This window comes from Lissotriton vulgaris, unplaced genomic scaffold (assembly GCF_964263255.1).
Source record: "Lissotriton vulgaris unplaced genomic scaffold, aLisVul1.2 SCAFFOLD_1175, whole genome shotgun sequence".
NCBI classification, from domain to species: Eukaryota; Metazoa; Chordata; class Amphibia; order Caudata; family Salamandridae; genus Lissotriton; species Lissotriton vulgaris.
Window position 1 is genome coordinate 514,422 of NW_028252647.1, and position 17,142 is coordinate 531,563.

The 17,142-nt window shown below is 45.8% G+C and overlaps 1 protein-coding gene across 1 annotated transcript in view; it reads left to right on the forward strand.

The window, feature by feature from the left end:
• Positions 1-17,142, forward strand: part of MTDH (metadherin) — a 426,299-nt gene that overhangs the window by 239,690 nt on the left and 169,467 nt on the right. Inside the window, exon 7 of the mRNA XM_086951123.1 lies at positions 10,618-10,716. Coding sequence (XP_086807249.1) covers positions 10,618-10,716 — 99 coding nt within the window. The remainder of the gene's footprint in view (positions 1-10,617; positions 10,717-17,142) is intronic.

A 17,142-nucleotide genomic window follows, 5' to 3' on the forward strand; every position in this document is an offset into this window, starting at 1 on the left:
CAGTACGCACTCATTCACGAGACACTACTGCCTGGAGGCGGCTGCAAAGGAGGATTCGGCTGTAGGACAGGCAGTCCTGAGAAATCTCTTCCAATAAGAGGTGAGCTTTCCTCTCTTCCCTCCTCCTGTTTTTTCAAACATTTCGTTTCTTATGCTTTTGTTACTGCTTTATGGTTGTTATAATCTGTGATATCATTGGTTTGTAATGATTCTGTAACTGTGCACGAAATGTTTGAGGAATGCTAACTGCTATCTACTCTGATACAAGCAATGGGAATCTATGAAAGTTCCAATACTGGAGTAAGAAACAAGTTACTTACCTGTAACTTTAGTTCTCCAGTATTGGTAACTTTCATAGATTCCCATGCGCCCACCCGCCTCCCCTGGGAAAGCTCACTTTAGGGCTAGGTGATTATGTGGCAAGACAAAGGCTACGAAAATCTGAGGCTCTGAGCTTTCTCAGGAAGGTTCTACAGGGTGAGGCTGATCTGATTGGTTGCTAAGGTGACTTTGGGTCTTTTTACATAATGACACCAATAGGCTGCAAAAGATAATGAGGCCTAGGCCTAATTTTTTACTTTTTTACACCTATTAGGGTGTATTTACCTAGGTATATATATATATATATATATATATATATATATATATATATATATATATATATATATATATATATTATTACCGAGGCTCCCATTCCGACGACGGGGAATGATACAAGCAATGGGAATCTATGAAAGTTACCAATACTGGAGAACTAAAGTTACAGGTAAGTAACTTGTTTCTTAAGGGCTATCTTTCGGCGCTGTCGGCTTTTATTTGTTTGCCTGACCAGCCCTCTCTTTTTAAGTCTCCTGTAGTTTGAAGGGTCTCGTAAACAAGTTCCCTCCTACTCCTTTTATTGTGCCTCAGTGGGACTTGAATCTTGTCTTGACCATTCTGATGGGCGCACCCTTTGAGCCTCTTCATAAATGTCCTATGAGGCTTTTAACCTTTAAGGCAGTTTTCCTCGTTGCAATAACCTCGGCTAGGAGGGTGAGTGAGCTTCAAGCTCGAAGTTCCAAGCCCCCGTTCCTGACCATTCATGCTGATCGAATGGTTCTAAGGATCAGGGCTGCTTTTCTTCCTAAGGTGGTGACTCCTTTCCACCTTGGTCAATCCATTACCCTCCCTACCTTTTATCCTCCCCCGCACCCTTCCAAGGAGGAGGAGAGGTTGCACCGTCTGGACCCCAAAAGGGCGGTGTCTTTTTATTTGGACAGAACTAAAGACTGTCGCTTGGATGACCAGCTCTTCATTGGCTTTGCTGGTTGCAAGAAAGGAAGAGTGGTCCATAAAAGAACTTGGATTGTCCTCTGTATAAAGATCTGCTACTCTTTGGCCGGTAAGGAACCTCCAGAGGGTATAAGGGCTCATTCTACGAGAGCTAAGTCGTCTACCTCAGCATTGGCTAGAGGTGTTCCTGTAGAGGATATTTGTAGGGCGGCAACTTGGTCTTCCCTCCACACTTTCGCGAAGCATTACTGCTTGGATTCCGAGGTGAGGAGGGACGGCCACTTTGCGCGCTCTGTCCTTCAGGATTTCCTGGTTTAGAAGAGTGGACACCCTCCTCCGGGAGTGGGGACTGCTGTGGGACTCTATTCACAAGGTGAGGAATCCACACGGCAGATGTATCTATCATAAGAACAAGTTACTTACCTTCGGTAACACTTTTTCTGGTAGATACTATATCTGCCTGTGGATTCCTCACTGACCCACCGCCTCCCCGTTGTCCACTCTTCTTTACCAGAGTTACTGTTATGTATTGTTTATATTTTGTATTGTTAAGGAGTTGTTTTATTTGCTTTCTTGCATTTGCTCCACACTATGTGTGTTTCTCCTTGGCAATTGTTTATTGTGTATACTATGTATATTTCTACTGTCATTGGTCCGTCCGTGTGCCTCGATGGCACAAAAAAAAGGGCGGAACTGATGTCATCACGCCGGCGTGGGCCTATTATAGGCGTCGGTGACGTCAGCGGAGTTGCGAGCGGAGCCGTGTCTCTGTGACGTCCTATGCACGTCGGCGCGAGGCTACGAAAAGAATTTCCGAATGTTGCTGTCGCAAGGGGGATATTCACAAGGTGAGGAATCCACAGGCAGATATAGTATCTACCAGAAAAAGCGTTACCAAAGGTAAGTAACTTGTTCTTTGTGACCAAAGATAGCAGGATTTGCCATACTTTTTCTACTAAACCTTTTAACAAGCATGATTGTTGCCTGCTCCAGGGTGAGAAGGCTTCGGAGGTAACCACTTTGGGTGAGGAATTTTCCCCTGGGGAAAAAAACCCTAAGCAACACAGGTCACATTAAGAAAAATCAGAGGAGGCGATAAAAAGAGCCTTCTTTGGTTCCTTTTGCAAGCAAACTCTTCCAAGACATTGTTAATGATGGCACCATCAACTAAATCACTAACTACCACCACTGCTGACACACTGTTGAGGATTCACTGTTGCTTCGCTGGGCTGGCTTGTAATCCATCATCTTCTGGACCCTTGGCAGTTCTGGTCACACCATCGGGTTGCTATACCAAACCAGCTACAAAACCATTGGTTACTCTGTTGACAAATCTAATACCGTGAAATACATCCCCAAACAAGGTCTTGCCTTGCTCACCCAAGACACTGTTATGCACCAACGGATAGGTGCAGAATGAGGATCCATTTGGAACAGCTACTCAATTCTTTCAAGTGCCAGGAGTAGATTGACGATGAGGAGGTGTATGAGTGTAAAGGGAACAAAGAAAAGCAGGAGTATCAGTATTGCACCCGGTCTATGATAAAGGTCCCAGCGAATCTAGTTAGTTGCATGAAATAGCAGAATTCTACACCAAGTTTCCACCTTCTCGTGATTCAGCAGGTCAACTATTACAGTCACAACCCAGACCAAGTGCAATACATGTTTTTTGAATAGTACTACAACCTTCTAAACCACCACCTCAACTTGCAACCAATACATCTGATGATCATAGTGAAGAAGGTGACTCCCAGAAGACCTCAACATCAGCCTCAGGAGTGGGAAGAATACATTTCACTGACCACATCAGAGCCAATGCATGCAAACTTATCACTAGATGATCATGCTAATTTTCATGTTCTGGTGAAGCGAGCCTTAAAGAGATTTCAATTGTTAGAATTGGCCTATTTTTGTATGATTTTTTTTAAGGCACCTAGGAACTATACTAAGGTGGTACCCATCATTCGTTTCATCTTGTAGGTATGAATTCAAATAACAGAAGTACTAGTATCGATCTGTGTCATGGTGCCTTTATATAAAAATATAGGCACTTGATGATATTCCTGCATGCTTACTAAGCCATCTGCTGAAAGACTGTGCTTATGAAGACAGCGCAATGCCTCTCATGGAGCCTTGCCTCACCCTGCACGGTCCATCCAGAATGATAAGACCAAAAAATGGTCAACTTTGGCAGGAGATTGTCCGCACTTAAATTTGATAATATTCCTGCATGCTTACTAAGCCATCTGCTGAAAGACTGTGCTTATGAAGACATCACGATGCCTCTCATGGAGCCTTGCCTCACCCTGCACGGTCCATCACGAATGATAAGACCAAAAAATGGGCAACTTTGGCAGGAGATTGTCCACACTTAAAGCAACAGTCAACAACACTGTTAATGCTCTTGCCGTCCTGTGGTGATGGGCACATGTAGGCAGGCATGGCTCAGTTCTTGTACCTTCAACTCGTAGATAAGAAACGGGTAGCAATATCCATCCTGAAAAAAGTTGAGAAATCAGCTACAGCAGTGATTGACAGGGCTCTGGACCAGAGGGTTCAAGCAAATGGCATGTCTCCTTAAGATGCCAGCACACCATTCTGCAGTGTGCTTTTCAGTTCCCATTAATCCTTGCCCACCCTCTCAGACAACTCCTGGATCAACGAAATTCAGAGACTGGAAGAACATTAATCTCTACCAGCTCACTCAGATCATACTTGACAGTCCTCCGCTAAACAATCAGGACCCTGTAGCTGCGTCAGCCACCTACTTGGAGAATCTGAACGCAGCCTGCAACAAACTAGCCCCCACAAAAACCTCTCACAGGAACAGAAAGCTTCCATCCGCCCCTTGGTTCTCGGAATCCCTCAGATTACAGCGCCACTATTGCAGAAACTTAGAAAGGCAGTGGCGCCGACATTATAATAACTCGGACAAGATCAGCTATAAAAATGCCCTCTCTAATTATAAAAAACTGATTACATCCGAGAAAACCACCTACTACACCAACCAAATCAATCAGGCCAAAAACTCATCAGGAAAACTGTTCCAGGTGGTAACATACCTGTCCAATCCTCTGCCACCCCCCTCAGAGGGATCCCAGGCCCTTTCAGATGCACTGGCCAAATTTTTCGAAGATAAGGTCAGAGCCATCTTCTCCACTTTTTCGCCTGACCCTTCCTTATCCCATACCGAGTACTCCACTGCCAATAATACTCCACATTTCTCAGTCTTCGAAAATACCACGAAAGAAACTGTTCAACCCCTGATCGCCCGAACCAAATCCGGATCACCACTTGATCCTTGCCCTCCTGTCGTTCTCAACCTCGTCGCAGATGCCGTTGCCCCATCACTCACCACTATCTGCAACGCAATGTTCACCTCCGGCACCTACCCTTCAGTATGGAAGGAAGCCATTATTAAACCGCTACTCAAAAAACCCAGTTTAGACCCTTCTCTTCCAGCCAGCTACAGGCCTATTGCATGCCTCCCTTTTCCGGCCAAAATCTTTGAAAAGATCATGAACCAGCAACTGTCAACATATATCCACAATAACAACTTACTGGATGACACCCAGTTCGGGTTCCGTCAGGGACACGGCACGGAGACAGCACTCCTGAAAGCCGCGGACGAGATACGAGCCACCATGGACAATGGAGGAGCTGCAATCCTCATACTTCTAGATCTGTCCGCAGCCTTCGACACGGTCGATCATACCACTCTGATCGACCGTGTCGCGGCCATAGGAATAAGGGACAAGGCTAAGGAGCTTCTCGCCTCATTCTTGTCAAACCGCCCACAAACGGTGAAGCTGGGACAATACACCTCCCAGACTTTCTCCTTGCCTTGCGGTGTACCACAGGGATCCTCTCTAAGCCCTACACTGTTTAATATATATGTGTCTGACTTAGCGAGGGTCATCAAATCCCATGGAATTTCTCTCACCACATACGCAGACGACACACAACTGGTGTTGTCCGTATTCGATGATGGCCAAACAGTAGCTTCAAACTTCCAATCTGGTATGAAAGCAATAAGCTCCTGGATGTCATCAAACTGCCTCAAGCTAAATTCTGATAAAACAGAAGTGATGACATTCGGGAGACTACAACCAATCTTGTCTCCACAATGGTGGCCCCAACAAATGGGACATCCTCCAGAACCAGTAGTCAAGGTACGAAATCTGGGGGTTATCTTTGACAACAAACTGTCCTTCCAGCAGCATGCAAACTCAGTGGTTTCATCCTCCTTCCACACCTTAAAAAAGATCAAAAAACTCATCCCGTACTTACCATCTTCTGCAGGCAAAACTTTAGTCAGCACGTTAGTCTTTTCTAAAACAGACTATTGTAATGCCTTGCTTCTAAATGCACAACAAAAGGTCCTCAACAAACTTCAGACTGTACAGAATGCAGCAGCTAGGACCCTGCTACACATTCCCAAATTTGCATCTGTCTCCCCCTACATCCAACAGCTACATTGGCTGCCGGTGAGGAGCCGCATCAAATTTAAAGCCTTGTGCATAGCTTATAAAGCAATCCACAATCATGGCCCCCTATTCCTAAAACAAGCCTTTCACCCGCCCGAACAGCGAAGAACATTGCGTTCATCCTCAGCCCATCTGCTAACAGTCCCCCGCACAAGAAGAGCTAACTGGGGAGACAAACGCTTCACCGTTGCCTCAGCTAGACTGTGGAACACTCTCCCTCTCCACATCAAATGTGCACCAACTTTGCTCAATTTCAGAAAAAAAACTGAAAACATGGTTGTTCCAAGCCTAAACCCCCCTCCTCCGACAGAGAGTTCTGTGACACAGCGCCGAGACACCCTCGGGTATTTGCGCGCTCTAAAAATCGCCATAAATAAATAAATAAATTTGTTGTGCTCTATCTTTCCTTTCCTCCTTGAAGTACAGCATTGCTTACTAATGAAGGCACTTGATGGAGAGCATCTATTTCTTTTTTTTTTTTAAAACCTTTATTCAATTATTCGCAAAAATTACAGGAGTAGACCTACAACCACAGGGGCCGGACACCGCATTCAGAAGATACGTATAAGAAGGTCAATAAGACAGCTCTTCAGCCAGCAACCCTGAGGTCTGGCGGCGGTACAGGATATATGTTGCATGTAACACAATTCAAGCGCAGGTTATTCATAAGGCTTTCATTTTGCATTTAACCCCCCCCCCCCCCCCCCCCCCCCCCCCCCCCAAGACAAGAGAAAGAAGAAAATACAAGATATCTGGAGCCACACATTCGTAGATATGATAAAGGTGGGCAGGTGCAGGAAGGCAGTCGCGGACCAACTAAAAGAGGCAGGTAAGACGCAAGCGCAAAAGGCTCAAGGAGGGTAAGGAACCTAACACCGCCCACCCTCAGACCCCGCCCACTTGTATACTCCAGGATGAGACTGAAGGTACTGCTACCGGACACTGCAAGAAGGGGCCATAGAACAAAAGAAGGGCAAAATAACAACCCCCCCCCCCGCACCCCTGCAATGGCTACGGCCTAACCCACTAGCAGCGTGCCTGTCGCCCAGGAGCATCCCTAAAAGAGAAAAATGCGGAGGAGGAGAAATAAAAACACACTCCCGGACTTCTTTGACCCCCACCAGATGTAACCACCCCGAAGCACAGTGAAAATAGAATGCAGCGAAATATAAAGTCAATCCGGGGAAGTATGGTACACACCACCAGACTCTCGTACAATACAGGTCACAATCTCAGCAGCGAGGTAAATTGTTATGCCAACCCAGAAAAAATGTGTTACAGTAAGAAGGTGAACCCGGTAGTCAAGGGACCTGGGTAGTCATGTGTTATATAAGAGGTGGTCCCGGACCTAATAGTTAGTCATACATTTACAAAATTCATTAAACCAAATCTTTTTAGAAAACACTATTGTTTATTCAAAATAGTGTATGTACGTATTTACTGTTTTTTTGTTTTAAAGTGCATATATACATATAGTACATCCAAACGTTTTATAACAGTGCCCTTTCCGCAGCATTCCACTAGAAACGGAGTACTACCCCCGTGTCCCGTTCAGAAAGTTCTGCTACAGGTAATTAACTACAGAGTGGCCATACCCACCATAATGCTATTTCGCATTTATTTTAAGCATTCGGGTTGTATATAAAAAAATCTCTTAGCACGAACTTTGTTTATACAGATTGCCAGCCCACGAGTTTTCCTGGCCAGCATACTGAGAGATGATTACTCCTCCCTCGTACAGCGACCCTTTATAAACGGACCCCCGATTTTCGATCAATTAGCCTAACTGCAGGTAAATAATTGCGGTATGGTCCGAATTTTAGTGATGTCAGCCTCTTAATTTAATTGATTTGGCCGATGAATTTCATAGCACGCACCTTGTTTGTGCAGATTATCAGCCTATGAGGTATCCCGGCCACCATACTGAGATCGAATGATGCTACGGAAATGCCCTATGTCAGGACCGGTTATCAGGTAATGAGCACACCATGATAGCCACCAACATTTACCCCGACCTTTATATGACCGGCCCTGATCCAAGCACCACTGTTGTTGTTTTCTACACCAATACAGGTATCATCGGACTAAGGAGCGTTCTCTATAGAACAATTCAATCGCGGTACCCAGGTAATTTAGAAAGGTCAATCCCTTAATATCGATGGTCCCTCCAACGAGTTCACTCGTGTATACCAAATAGTGTGGACCAGATACCAGTCTTCTGATAGATTGATTTTTTTCTATGATTCTTGTAAACCTACTGACACTGACCTGATATAGTGTGAGCCTGTTAATCTAACTCCCTTGGTGGCTACCTTGGGATCCATCAATGTATGATGTTTTAAATTTTGTAATCCTGTGTAAATAGCCACCATTTGTTGATAATGTTAAGTATATTATCCTTTCCCTTAGGAACCGCCCACCCCCTGTCCTGAAGAAGACCCGCCATGTAAGGGGTAATATCCCTACAATTAGGGTCGAAACGTCGACCGACTACCAACTACAGCACATGATTTGAGTGTGATTAATGGACACCTGTCATTCTGTGATGCAGCAATAATGTTGATTCCGAGATTTGAGATTAATTCAGCTTAGGCTCTCTTGTGAAGCCACCTCTTTCAATTGTTAGTAATAAATTACATTTGATTTGTTCTGTCACTTACACCTACCTACACCTTTTCCCACACTGCACTCCCTCCCCTCCCTGATAACGTGGGCACTGTTATAAAACGTTTGGATGTACTATATGTATATATGCACTTTAAAACAAAAATACAGTAAATACGTACATACACTATTTTGAATAAACAATAGTGTTCTCTAAAAAGATTTGGTTTAATGAATTTTGTAAATGTATGTCTAACTCTATTAGGTCTGGGACCACCTCTTATATAACCCAGAAAAGACACAGGTTAACCCTGACCAGTACGATTATTAACCAGAGCACTTATAATCCAGACCACAACAACAGTGAAAGCAGCAGAGCGTTCAGAAAAATTCAAGTCAGTACGAGCGAGTCGAAAAAGGGAAAAAATTGCACGGGATCGACAATGCAGATGAGAAAAAACGTGGGTGGATAATAAAGCTCTCCAAGTACCACTGGTGGTTCTGGTCAGGCACTCAAGGTTGTCCATGTCCATGTTCGATGGGTTACGGCTCATGCACAGGAAGCACACAATGTTCACGGGTGCGCAAACCATCCTGTAGAGATCAGCAGTGCACACGAAATCCGGCTTCTGCACAGGGTCCTCGAAGTTGCGCCCACAATGTTCCACGGGTAGTACAGCTAGTTGAAATAATGCCGAACAGTCTCCGTCCGGTCTCCGGCAGACACCGTCCACTGTTGCAGACAGTGCCCGCCATTGGACGATGATCTGTGAGTGGAACGCCGCAATGGCCGCCAATACGGCGTGCAGCGATGGTGTGCCTTCTGTCCCCTCCATCTCCTCTCACGAAGCGACAAAGCAGGATATGAACCCCGGAGGGGACTACTCCGGGGTAGCAAGCACAGCCTGAGCAGACAACAGCAATGGGCACCCTCACCTCACGATTTCTACACCTGCGCCTCTAGTCAGGGCTCCGGTCCGTCACCCCCGGGAGGCTTACGATGTCTCCGGGCATCAGGTACAGGACCGCAGCAAACAAAAGACCACTCTGCGGCGTCTGCGGTGTAGACAGGATATTAAATCGCCATTGGAAACGAGGAAAATGTGACTCCGTTCGAGAGACCGAACGAAGGCCAGAGGCCACTGCCGATGTTGTTCAACTCCAGCCTGAGTGGGTCGGAAATCGAGGCCCCGGCTTCCACGCTGAGTTAGGCCGAGATTGAAACACGGCGTATCTTCGTCACCCGATAAGTTAAAATGTTCGGGATTGCACCTCCAGAGTCAGTAACTCCTCGCACACACGGGAGTCAGGTGTAAAAGCAGGATAAATTGCAGGATATACGAGCTGCTGGCGGAGGTCGGCGGAGCCTGGAGCTTATGCGGCCATCTTGTTTCCCTGCGTAGCTCCTCCCCCAGAGCATCTATTTAAATGTCAGATTGACTAGCCATAAAAAAAACACACTGACCTTGTCAGATTTCGCTAGGTTACTTTAAAAGAGAAGTACAGCTCCCTTTTATGGTGCATAGACTAGTACTTTTACCTGGCTTAAATGAACCGTTGACTGTCTGATTCAGATACATATCAGACCTTAGCTTTTACTTAGAATTGACAACTTTTTTTATTTATATGCATTACTATGCCTTTTCTCTCATTTACCCACCCACAGAGCCCGCTTCACACCGCTTTGGTCCATTCTCAGAAGCATGTGGAGACATTGTGTAGTTGAAGGAAATGGCACTGTGGCCAGTACCTTTGAGCCAAAGCCTGCCTGGCATGGCCCATGCCTCTTATTACCAGACTGTGGTTTCAGTGTAGCCTGTGCACCATTTGTTCACCTTCCCCCAGAGGCTACACAGTATGGGGTTTGGCCACGTAGTGGGCTGTGGGTGCAGGGTGTAACCTTGGTGTAATTAACTTTGCTTACTCTAGTCACCTTCGTTCTCACAATCCTTAAGGTTTTTAGTATGCTTCCCTATTCTCTGTATGCTGCGCTAGCCATAAAATATTCTATTCTTGAGTAGATTAAAGCTATTGATTTGAAGGGGCCTTAAGGGGAGCGGAATAGTGTGATGTGCCCGTGTGTGGATCTTTTCTCTTTTTTTTTCTCCATACTGCCATGAATGTTGCCGAATGCACAGTGAATTGCTATTGTCAATAATGTCAACCTTTTTTGTAATGCAAATGAATTAGAGCATTTTTGCCTAATTGTAAAAACGGTTCATAGAAAATATTTATTGTATTTTCCTATTTTAAGGGTCTACAAGTGAACCAGTTTCTCAGGCAAATGCTCCTGATGGTCAATGGGATTTAAGCTGTACTCCACCTCGAATTGATGATGAATGGTCTGGATCAAGTATGTAGATACCGTAATATTTTGCTCCTTTGTCTATCTGGTCATGCTCAGATTGTTTTCTTTTTGCACAGACGGTTTTCTCAGAAATTTGTATGTTACCGTTTTCCGGGATGGTATCCACAGTTCAGATTGTTATAAGATTGCTTAGTCGGTTAATGTGCCTGCTGTTAGTTCTATTTGAGTTGAAGATCACTGATCTGAATTTACACTTTATATATCACCCTCCCACAGTCACCAAAATTAATAACCGCGAGCAGAGTAATAATTATTTACATTGCTGTTTTTTTTTTAAAGAACGATGCTATGTTATTGCAGGTTAAGGCTTGAAAAAGCATCTTGTTTCTGTGTTGGACATGCATGATTTGTTGAATCAATGCAACTCATGATATTGTTGACACGGAGCTCACAATGCCACACATCATATCTCTCATTTCTAGACATCATTTTTGCCATATTTTGGTAATTGGTAAGCTTTTCCAAAGTCTTGGTGGAGAAAAAGAATTGAGTTTGAGTAACATGGATGATTTCAGCATATATCTAGCTCCACTGAAGTAGACCACAAAAAAGAAGATTGTCAGCATACACGACTAGAAAACTGGTTCATTAAGTATCTTCAGCAATAGTGGAAGCAGACTGTATTCTGTATTTGTTCCTTCTGTGTTTTTCCTCAGAATAGCTAAGTTTATTTATGAACAAAATGCTATTTAAGTTTGATCAGAACCGCTATCTGCGGATTACCCTCACTCTTGTCTGTCATATGTCTTCTCCGAACCATTGGCACTGGTTAACTAGCTGCATTCAATCCAAACATTCCCAGACATGAAATAAAAGGACACTGAGCATTTAATGAAAAAGCCAAGGAACACACTATTTTAAAGTACATGGATTTCAGATTAACAATCAAACCTTAAGTCATAGTTTGCATGGGTTCTAGTTGACCGAACAGTTGGTTTTAAAGTGAGCAAAGAATTCCAAGCGTTAGCACCACAAGAATCCTCAATTTAAACCCTTGATGCCGACAAAGTATCCAGGACCCAAACTCACGTGAGCACAGAGATGTTAACTTAAAAATAAAAACCACAGAAAGAAAAAAGTATTTCACAGCAACAGAAAACACTCATTGGTAATACCATTGCAGTAATACATACAGTAGACCTGGTGATGCAGTAGTGTAGAAAACAGCTGTGTCATAATAGCGTCAATCACACAATGTGCACATCCAGGACATGCTGTGGGACACCGGTATGAGCCTCTTTGGTGTGCCAGAAACTAAAAAGGTGTGTTCGAGGCATGTGGGCTGCTGAATTCATATCTGTGCATAGATCGCCGCCTAGTGTTGGGTCCGGATAATTGCACTTTGTTGTCCTGGAAGAGTCTTCGAAGTATCACGAGATAGGTGACTCCTCCTCTGGACTACAGTGCGCATGGGCATCCTCTCCATCCTCGGATTGTTTTTTTTCCCGCCATTGGGTTCAGATGTTATTCCTATACTACAACTTCGGAATCAAAACTAATCTTTTCTAAAGGCCTTCGACGGTATTGTTCTCGCTCGGTACTTATTGACTCGATCGAACTTTCCATCTCGAACCGGTCGTCGACGCGGGCCGTTGGGCCTTTTCGATGCCACGTGGGCCTGCTGTCGATGGAAAGGAGCCTGTTCAAAAGGTGCCCACAATGCCACTCCAAGTTCCCACATACTGACTAACACTCAGAATGCAACAAGTGCCTATCACCAAACCATAAGCAAGAAACCTGCCCAGCCTGTGCCCAATTCCGTTGGAAGAAAACCATCCGGATTCGACGGGCCGCTAGGCAAGAGATGCAGCGACAGGCACGGGTACCAGACAGCATCTTTGATGATGACCAAGAACTTCCAGAAGCTGCAGATTCGGACCTAGAGATAGTCACCGTCGAGGACCACTAGGACTCCGATGACGAGATCCCACCGGGGCAAATCGTGAGTACACTGCCCCCGACACCGATTACCCTGTTACCGAAGGCTCCGGTCGAGGCATCGCCTAAAGGCCTTAGCCAAGATCCGAAGAAACATTCAGTAGCCCCGCCATCCGGCTCGGCTCCGCAACCAAAGACTAACCCTTCAGAGACCTCAGGGCCAGGTAACGTTATCCCTAAGAAGTTTCTAGAACCCAAGAAGGTCGTCGACCCGAAGGGCGTTGAAGCGAAGAAGGCCTTCCAGCCAAAGGGCGTCGACCCGAGGAAGGCCGTAGAGCCAAAGGGTGCCGAACCAAAGAAGGCCGTCGAGCCAAAAAGCGCCGAACCAAAGAAGGCCGTCGAGCCAAAGAAGGCCACTGACCCAAAGGGCACCGGCCCGAAGAAGGCCGTCGACTCAAAGAAGGCAGCGCTGCCGAAGGCCATCAACCCGAAGGTCGCCGACGCAAAAGGCGTCGTACCGAAGCCTGTGGTCCAGCCGGAGAAGTCTATTGAACCAAAGACAAGTGCTCCAAAAAGACTGGTCGATCCGAAAAAACCCATCAACTCGACAAAAGACAGTCAATCGAAAAAACCTGTCGAGCACAGGAAGCGTATCAAACCTAAAGACCTGGTCGATCTGCAATCACTCATCGACCCGAACAAAGGGCCCGTGCCGTGAAAAAACAATAAGGCACCGAAAGTCGTCGAACCACGAAAGGTTATCGACCCGGAGGCAATAGTCGATCCAAAACAGACTAAGCCAAAGAAGTCAGACACAGCCACGGACAGTGGAAGAAGAACTCTTCCATCCAGATCCATCAGACGACCAGGCAAAAATATATATAAACCCTGAGACTGGTAAAGTCACAATCCTACACAGGAAGAAGAGACCATTGGACAAGGGCTCTCATTCCCACATTCCTTTAACCGCTTCTGCGCTACCGCGTTTTCCCGCTGAGCGCTGGATTTTCAAAAATCGCGGGTTACGCGACAAAGCCAGCTCGTCTTGCGCATAGCGCAGGTAACGCCCATGACGAGCTGGCTTTGTCATCCGTGCGGAAGTGGTTAAAGAAGGACTTTGGGGCTTCTCCCTCTAGACCCTTCATTCCTTTCTATCCCACTATGCCTACTACGCCTTTTGCTCCTTACTCTCCTTCTCACTATGGGGACAATGAGGGCGACACAGGGAAGATCCTCAACATGTTTATGACTATCCAGAGGATCCTAACCCTCAAAATGAACCATGGGGAGATCCGACTGATCCATATGACACGCATCCCATCCCTGACATCTCCTCATACCCAACAAAGCAGTCACCTACTGATGACACCATTGTCTTCAACCAGCTAATAGATAGGGCAGCGCAGTACCACAACGTAGACATGCACAATGACCCTATAGAAAAAGACTTTTTATTGGACACATTCCCTACTTCAGAGAAAAATGTCAGAACACTTCCTATGCTAAAAGGGGTATTAAAACACACACCAATATATTTAAAGATACAGCCAGGGCACACGTAATCAATCCCAGGATTGAAAAGAAATAAAGAGCAGCTCCTACAGACCCTACTTATATCAGAGGTCAGTTACCATTAGACTCACTGGTAGTGGCTAATGCACGCAAAAGGGCCAACTCACAGACAACAGGAGAGGCTCCTCCTCCTGATAAGGAGTCCAAAATACTAGAGGCCTCGGGTAAAAGGGTAGCATCACAGGCCCCAATTCATGGAGAATTGCAAATACACAAGCTCTACTAGCTCGTTATGACAGAGCACACTATGACCAGCTTGAAAGCTTAATGCAACACCTGCCTGAGCCTTTCAAAGCCCAAGCTAATGACCTCATACAGGAGGGAAAATGTATTACAAACGCCTCCATCAAATGTGTGCTTGACGCAGCTGACACTGCAGCCAGGTCCATTAACATTAGCGTCTTACTACGACGACACGCATGGCTGCGCATTTCTGGCTTTAAGAACGAGGTGCAGTCTACCATTCTTAACCAACCAGTCAATCAAGACTTCCTTTTCGGCCCTGCAGTCGACACCATTTTAGACAAAACGAAGGATACAGAAACCGTAAAATCAATGGGTGCATTGCAGTTTCAACAACTCAGAGGTTCCTTTCGGCGCTCCTTATACAGAGCAGCTACACAGGGCAATACTTCAGACCTCATCTACATACAAAGGCAACACCCAATGTTCCTTTAACAAGAATTCCAACAGGGAAGGTTATAGGGGCAAAAATAACAAGGGAAGAGGACGTGGAGGCAATAACACCAGAGCCTCCACTGCCGCAAAACAGTGACTTCATCACGCTACCTCCAGACCATCTAACACCGGTCGTAGGCAGACTCCAACAATTCCTACCAGTCTGGAACGCAATTACCACGGACAGGTGGGTGAGACAAACTATCCAGTATGGTTATTGCCTAGAACTCACTTCTACTCCACCAAACATACCACCCAGACACCGTCCTATTTCCAAAGAACACATCACCCTGCTACAACAAGAGGTGAAATGCATGCTGGAAAAGGGGGCTTAAGAGCCAGTCCCTTTCCAACACCAAGGGACAGGAGTATACTCCCTATACTTCCTTATTCCCAAGAAGGACGGTTCCCTCAGACCAATATTTGACCTCAGACCCCTAAATCAATACATACTGTCGGAGCACTTCCATATGATTACACTACAGCAAGTGCTACCGTTGCTACAGCAAGGAGACATTCTAGCAACATTGGACCTCAAGGATGCGTATTTTCACATACCCATCCATCCAGCTCACAGAAAATATCTCAGGTTCACAATAGAGGGTCAACACTACCAATTCAAGGTTCTCCCCTTCGGGGAAACCACGGCTCCAAGAGTGTTTACAAAATGCTTCGCGACAGTAGCTGCACATCTCAGGAGGCAACACATCCATGTGTTCCCGTACCTAGACGATTGGCTAATACAAACAGAATCGTACGAACAGTGTGCAAGAGACACGTCTCAAACACTTCAGCTGCTACACAGCCTAGGTTTTTCGATAAACTACCCAAAATCGCATCTACCAACGTCCCACACACCACAATACCCGGGAGCTACTATAGATACCTCGGTGGCAAAGGCATACCCAAACTCAGCGAGGATAGCCAGCATGCAGATGGTCATTCTCAAATTTCTGCCACAACACTCTGCCAGCTCGAGACTTCATGCAGCTCATAGGCATGATTGCCTCCTGAATATTCATTGTCCCCCGTGCCAGACTTCAAATGCGTCCATTACCAGAATGCCTACCACGGCAGTGAAACCAAGCTCAAGGACAACTAAAAGACCTAGTGTCGGTAGACAGTCACGCTCACAACTCTCTGCAGTGGTGGAACCCACAAAACCTTTCCAAGGGGCGACTGTTCCAAGAGCAAGTTCCACAACTAGTACTAACAGCAGACGCATCACTGACAGGCTGAGGAGCCCACCTCCTTCACTACACAGTACAAGGGCTCTGGACAATCAAACAAAAAACTGCATATCAACCAACTAGAATTGCTAGCGATATTCCTAGCCCTGAAAGAATTCCAAAAATACTTGTACAGCAAGACTGTGTTGATCCGGACGGACAACATGACAGCAATGTACTATATCCAGAAACAAGGAGGAACACACTCTCCACAGCTGTCCCACTTGGCACAGAGCATATGGAAGTGGGCAATTCCAAAATACATCTTTCCCCTAGCAGAACACCTCCCAGGGAAAGACAATCAAATTGCAGACCTGCTCAGCAGACACAGCCAGCAACTACACGAATGGGAGATTCACCCCCAAGTTCTCCAACCATTCTTCAGGCAGTGGGGGCACCCAGAGATAGACCTGTTTGCCACAAACGAAAACTCAAAATGCCAGTACTTTGCCGCCAGGTTCCCACATCCTTTGTCACAAGGCAATGCGATATGGATGAACTGGTCATGCAGATTTGCATACGCTTTTCCCCCAGCACCACTGATTCTGCTGGTGGCACGCAAACTGCGGCAACAGTCACTCACACTGATCCTGGTTGCTCCCACATGGGCGAGACAGCCATGTTACACAACGTTCCTGGAGCTTTCAGTAGTTCCTCATCAAAGACTGCGCCTCGCACCCCATCTTGTAACTCAGAACCATGGAGAAATCGGACACCCAGACCCCAATCAGATGAACCTAGTGATCTGGCTCCTGAAGTCTTAGAATTTGGATACCTTAACTTGCCTCCAGACTGCATGCACATCATTAAGGAGGCAAGACGACCAACTACGAGAGCGTGCTATGCAGCTAAATGTAAGAGATTTGTTATTTACTGCAACAATAACAAAATCAACCCATTAGATGCTTCCATGCAGAACATTCTATGTTACCTGCTGCATCTTCAGAGATGCAACCTAGCATACTCTTCAATAAGACTACACCTCGATGCTATAGCAGCATACCTTCAAAACAGGCAACCTCTTTCACTGTTTAGAGTACCAGCAATCAAAGCT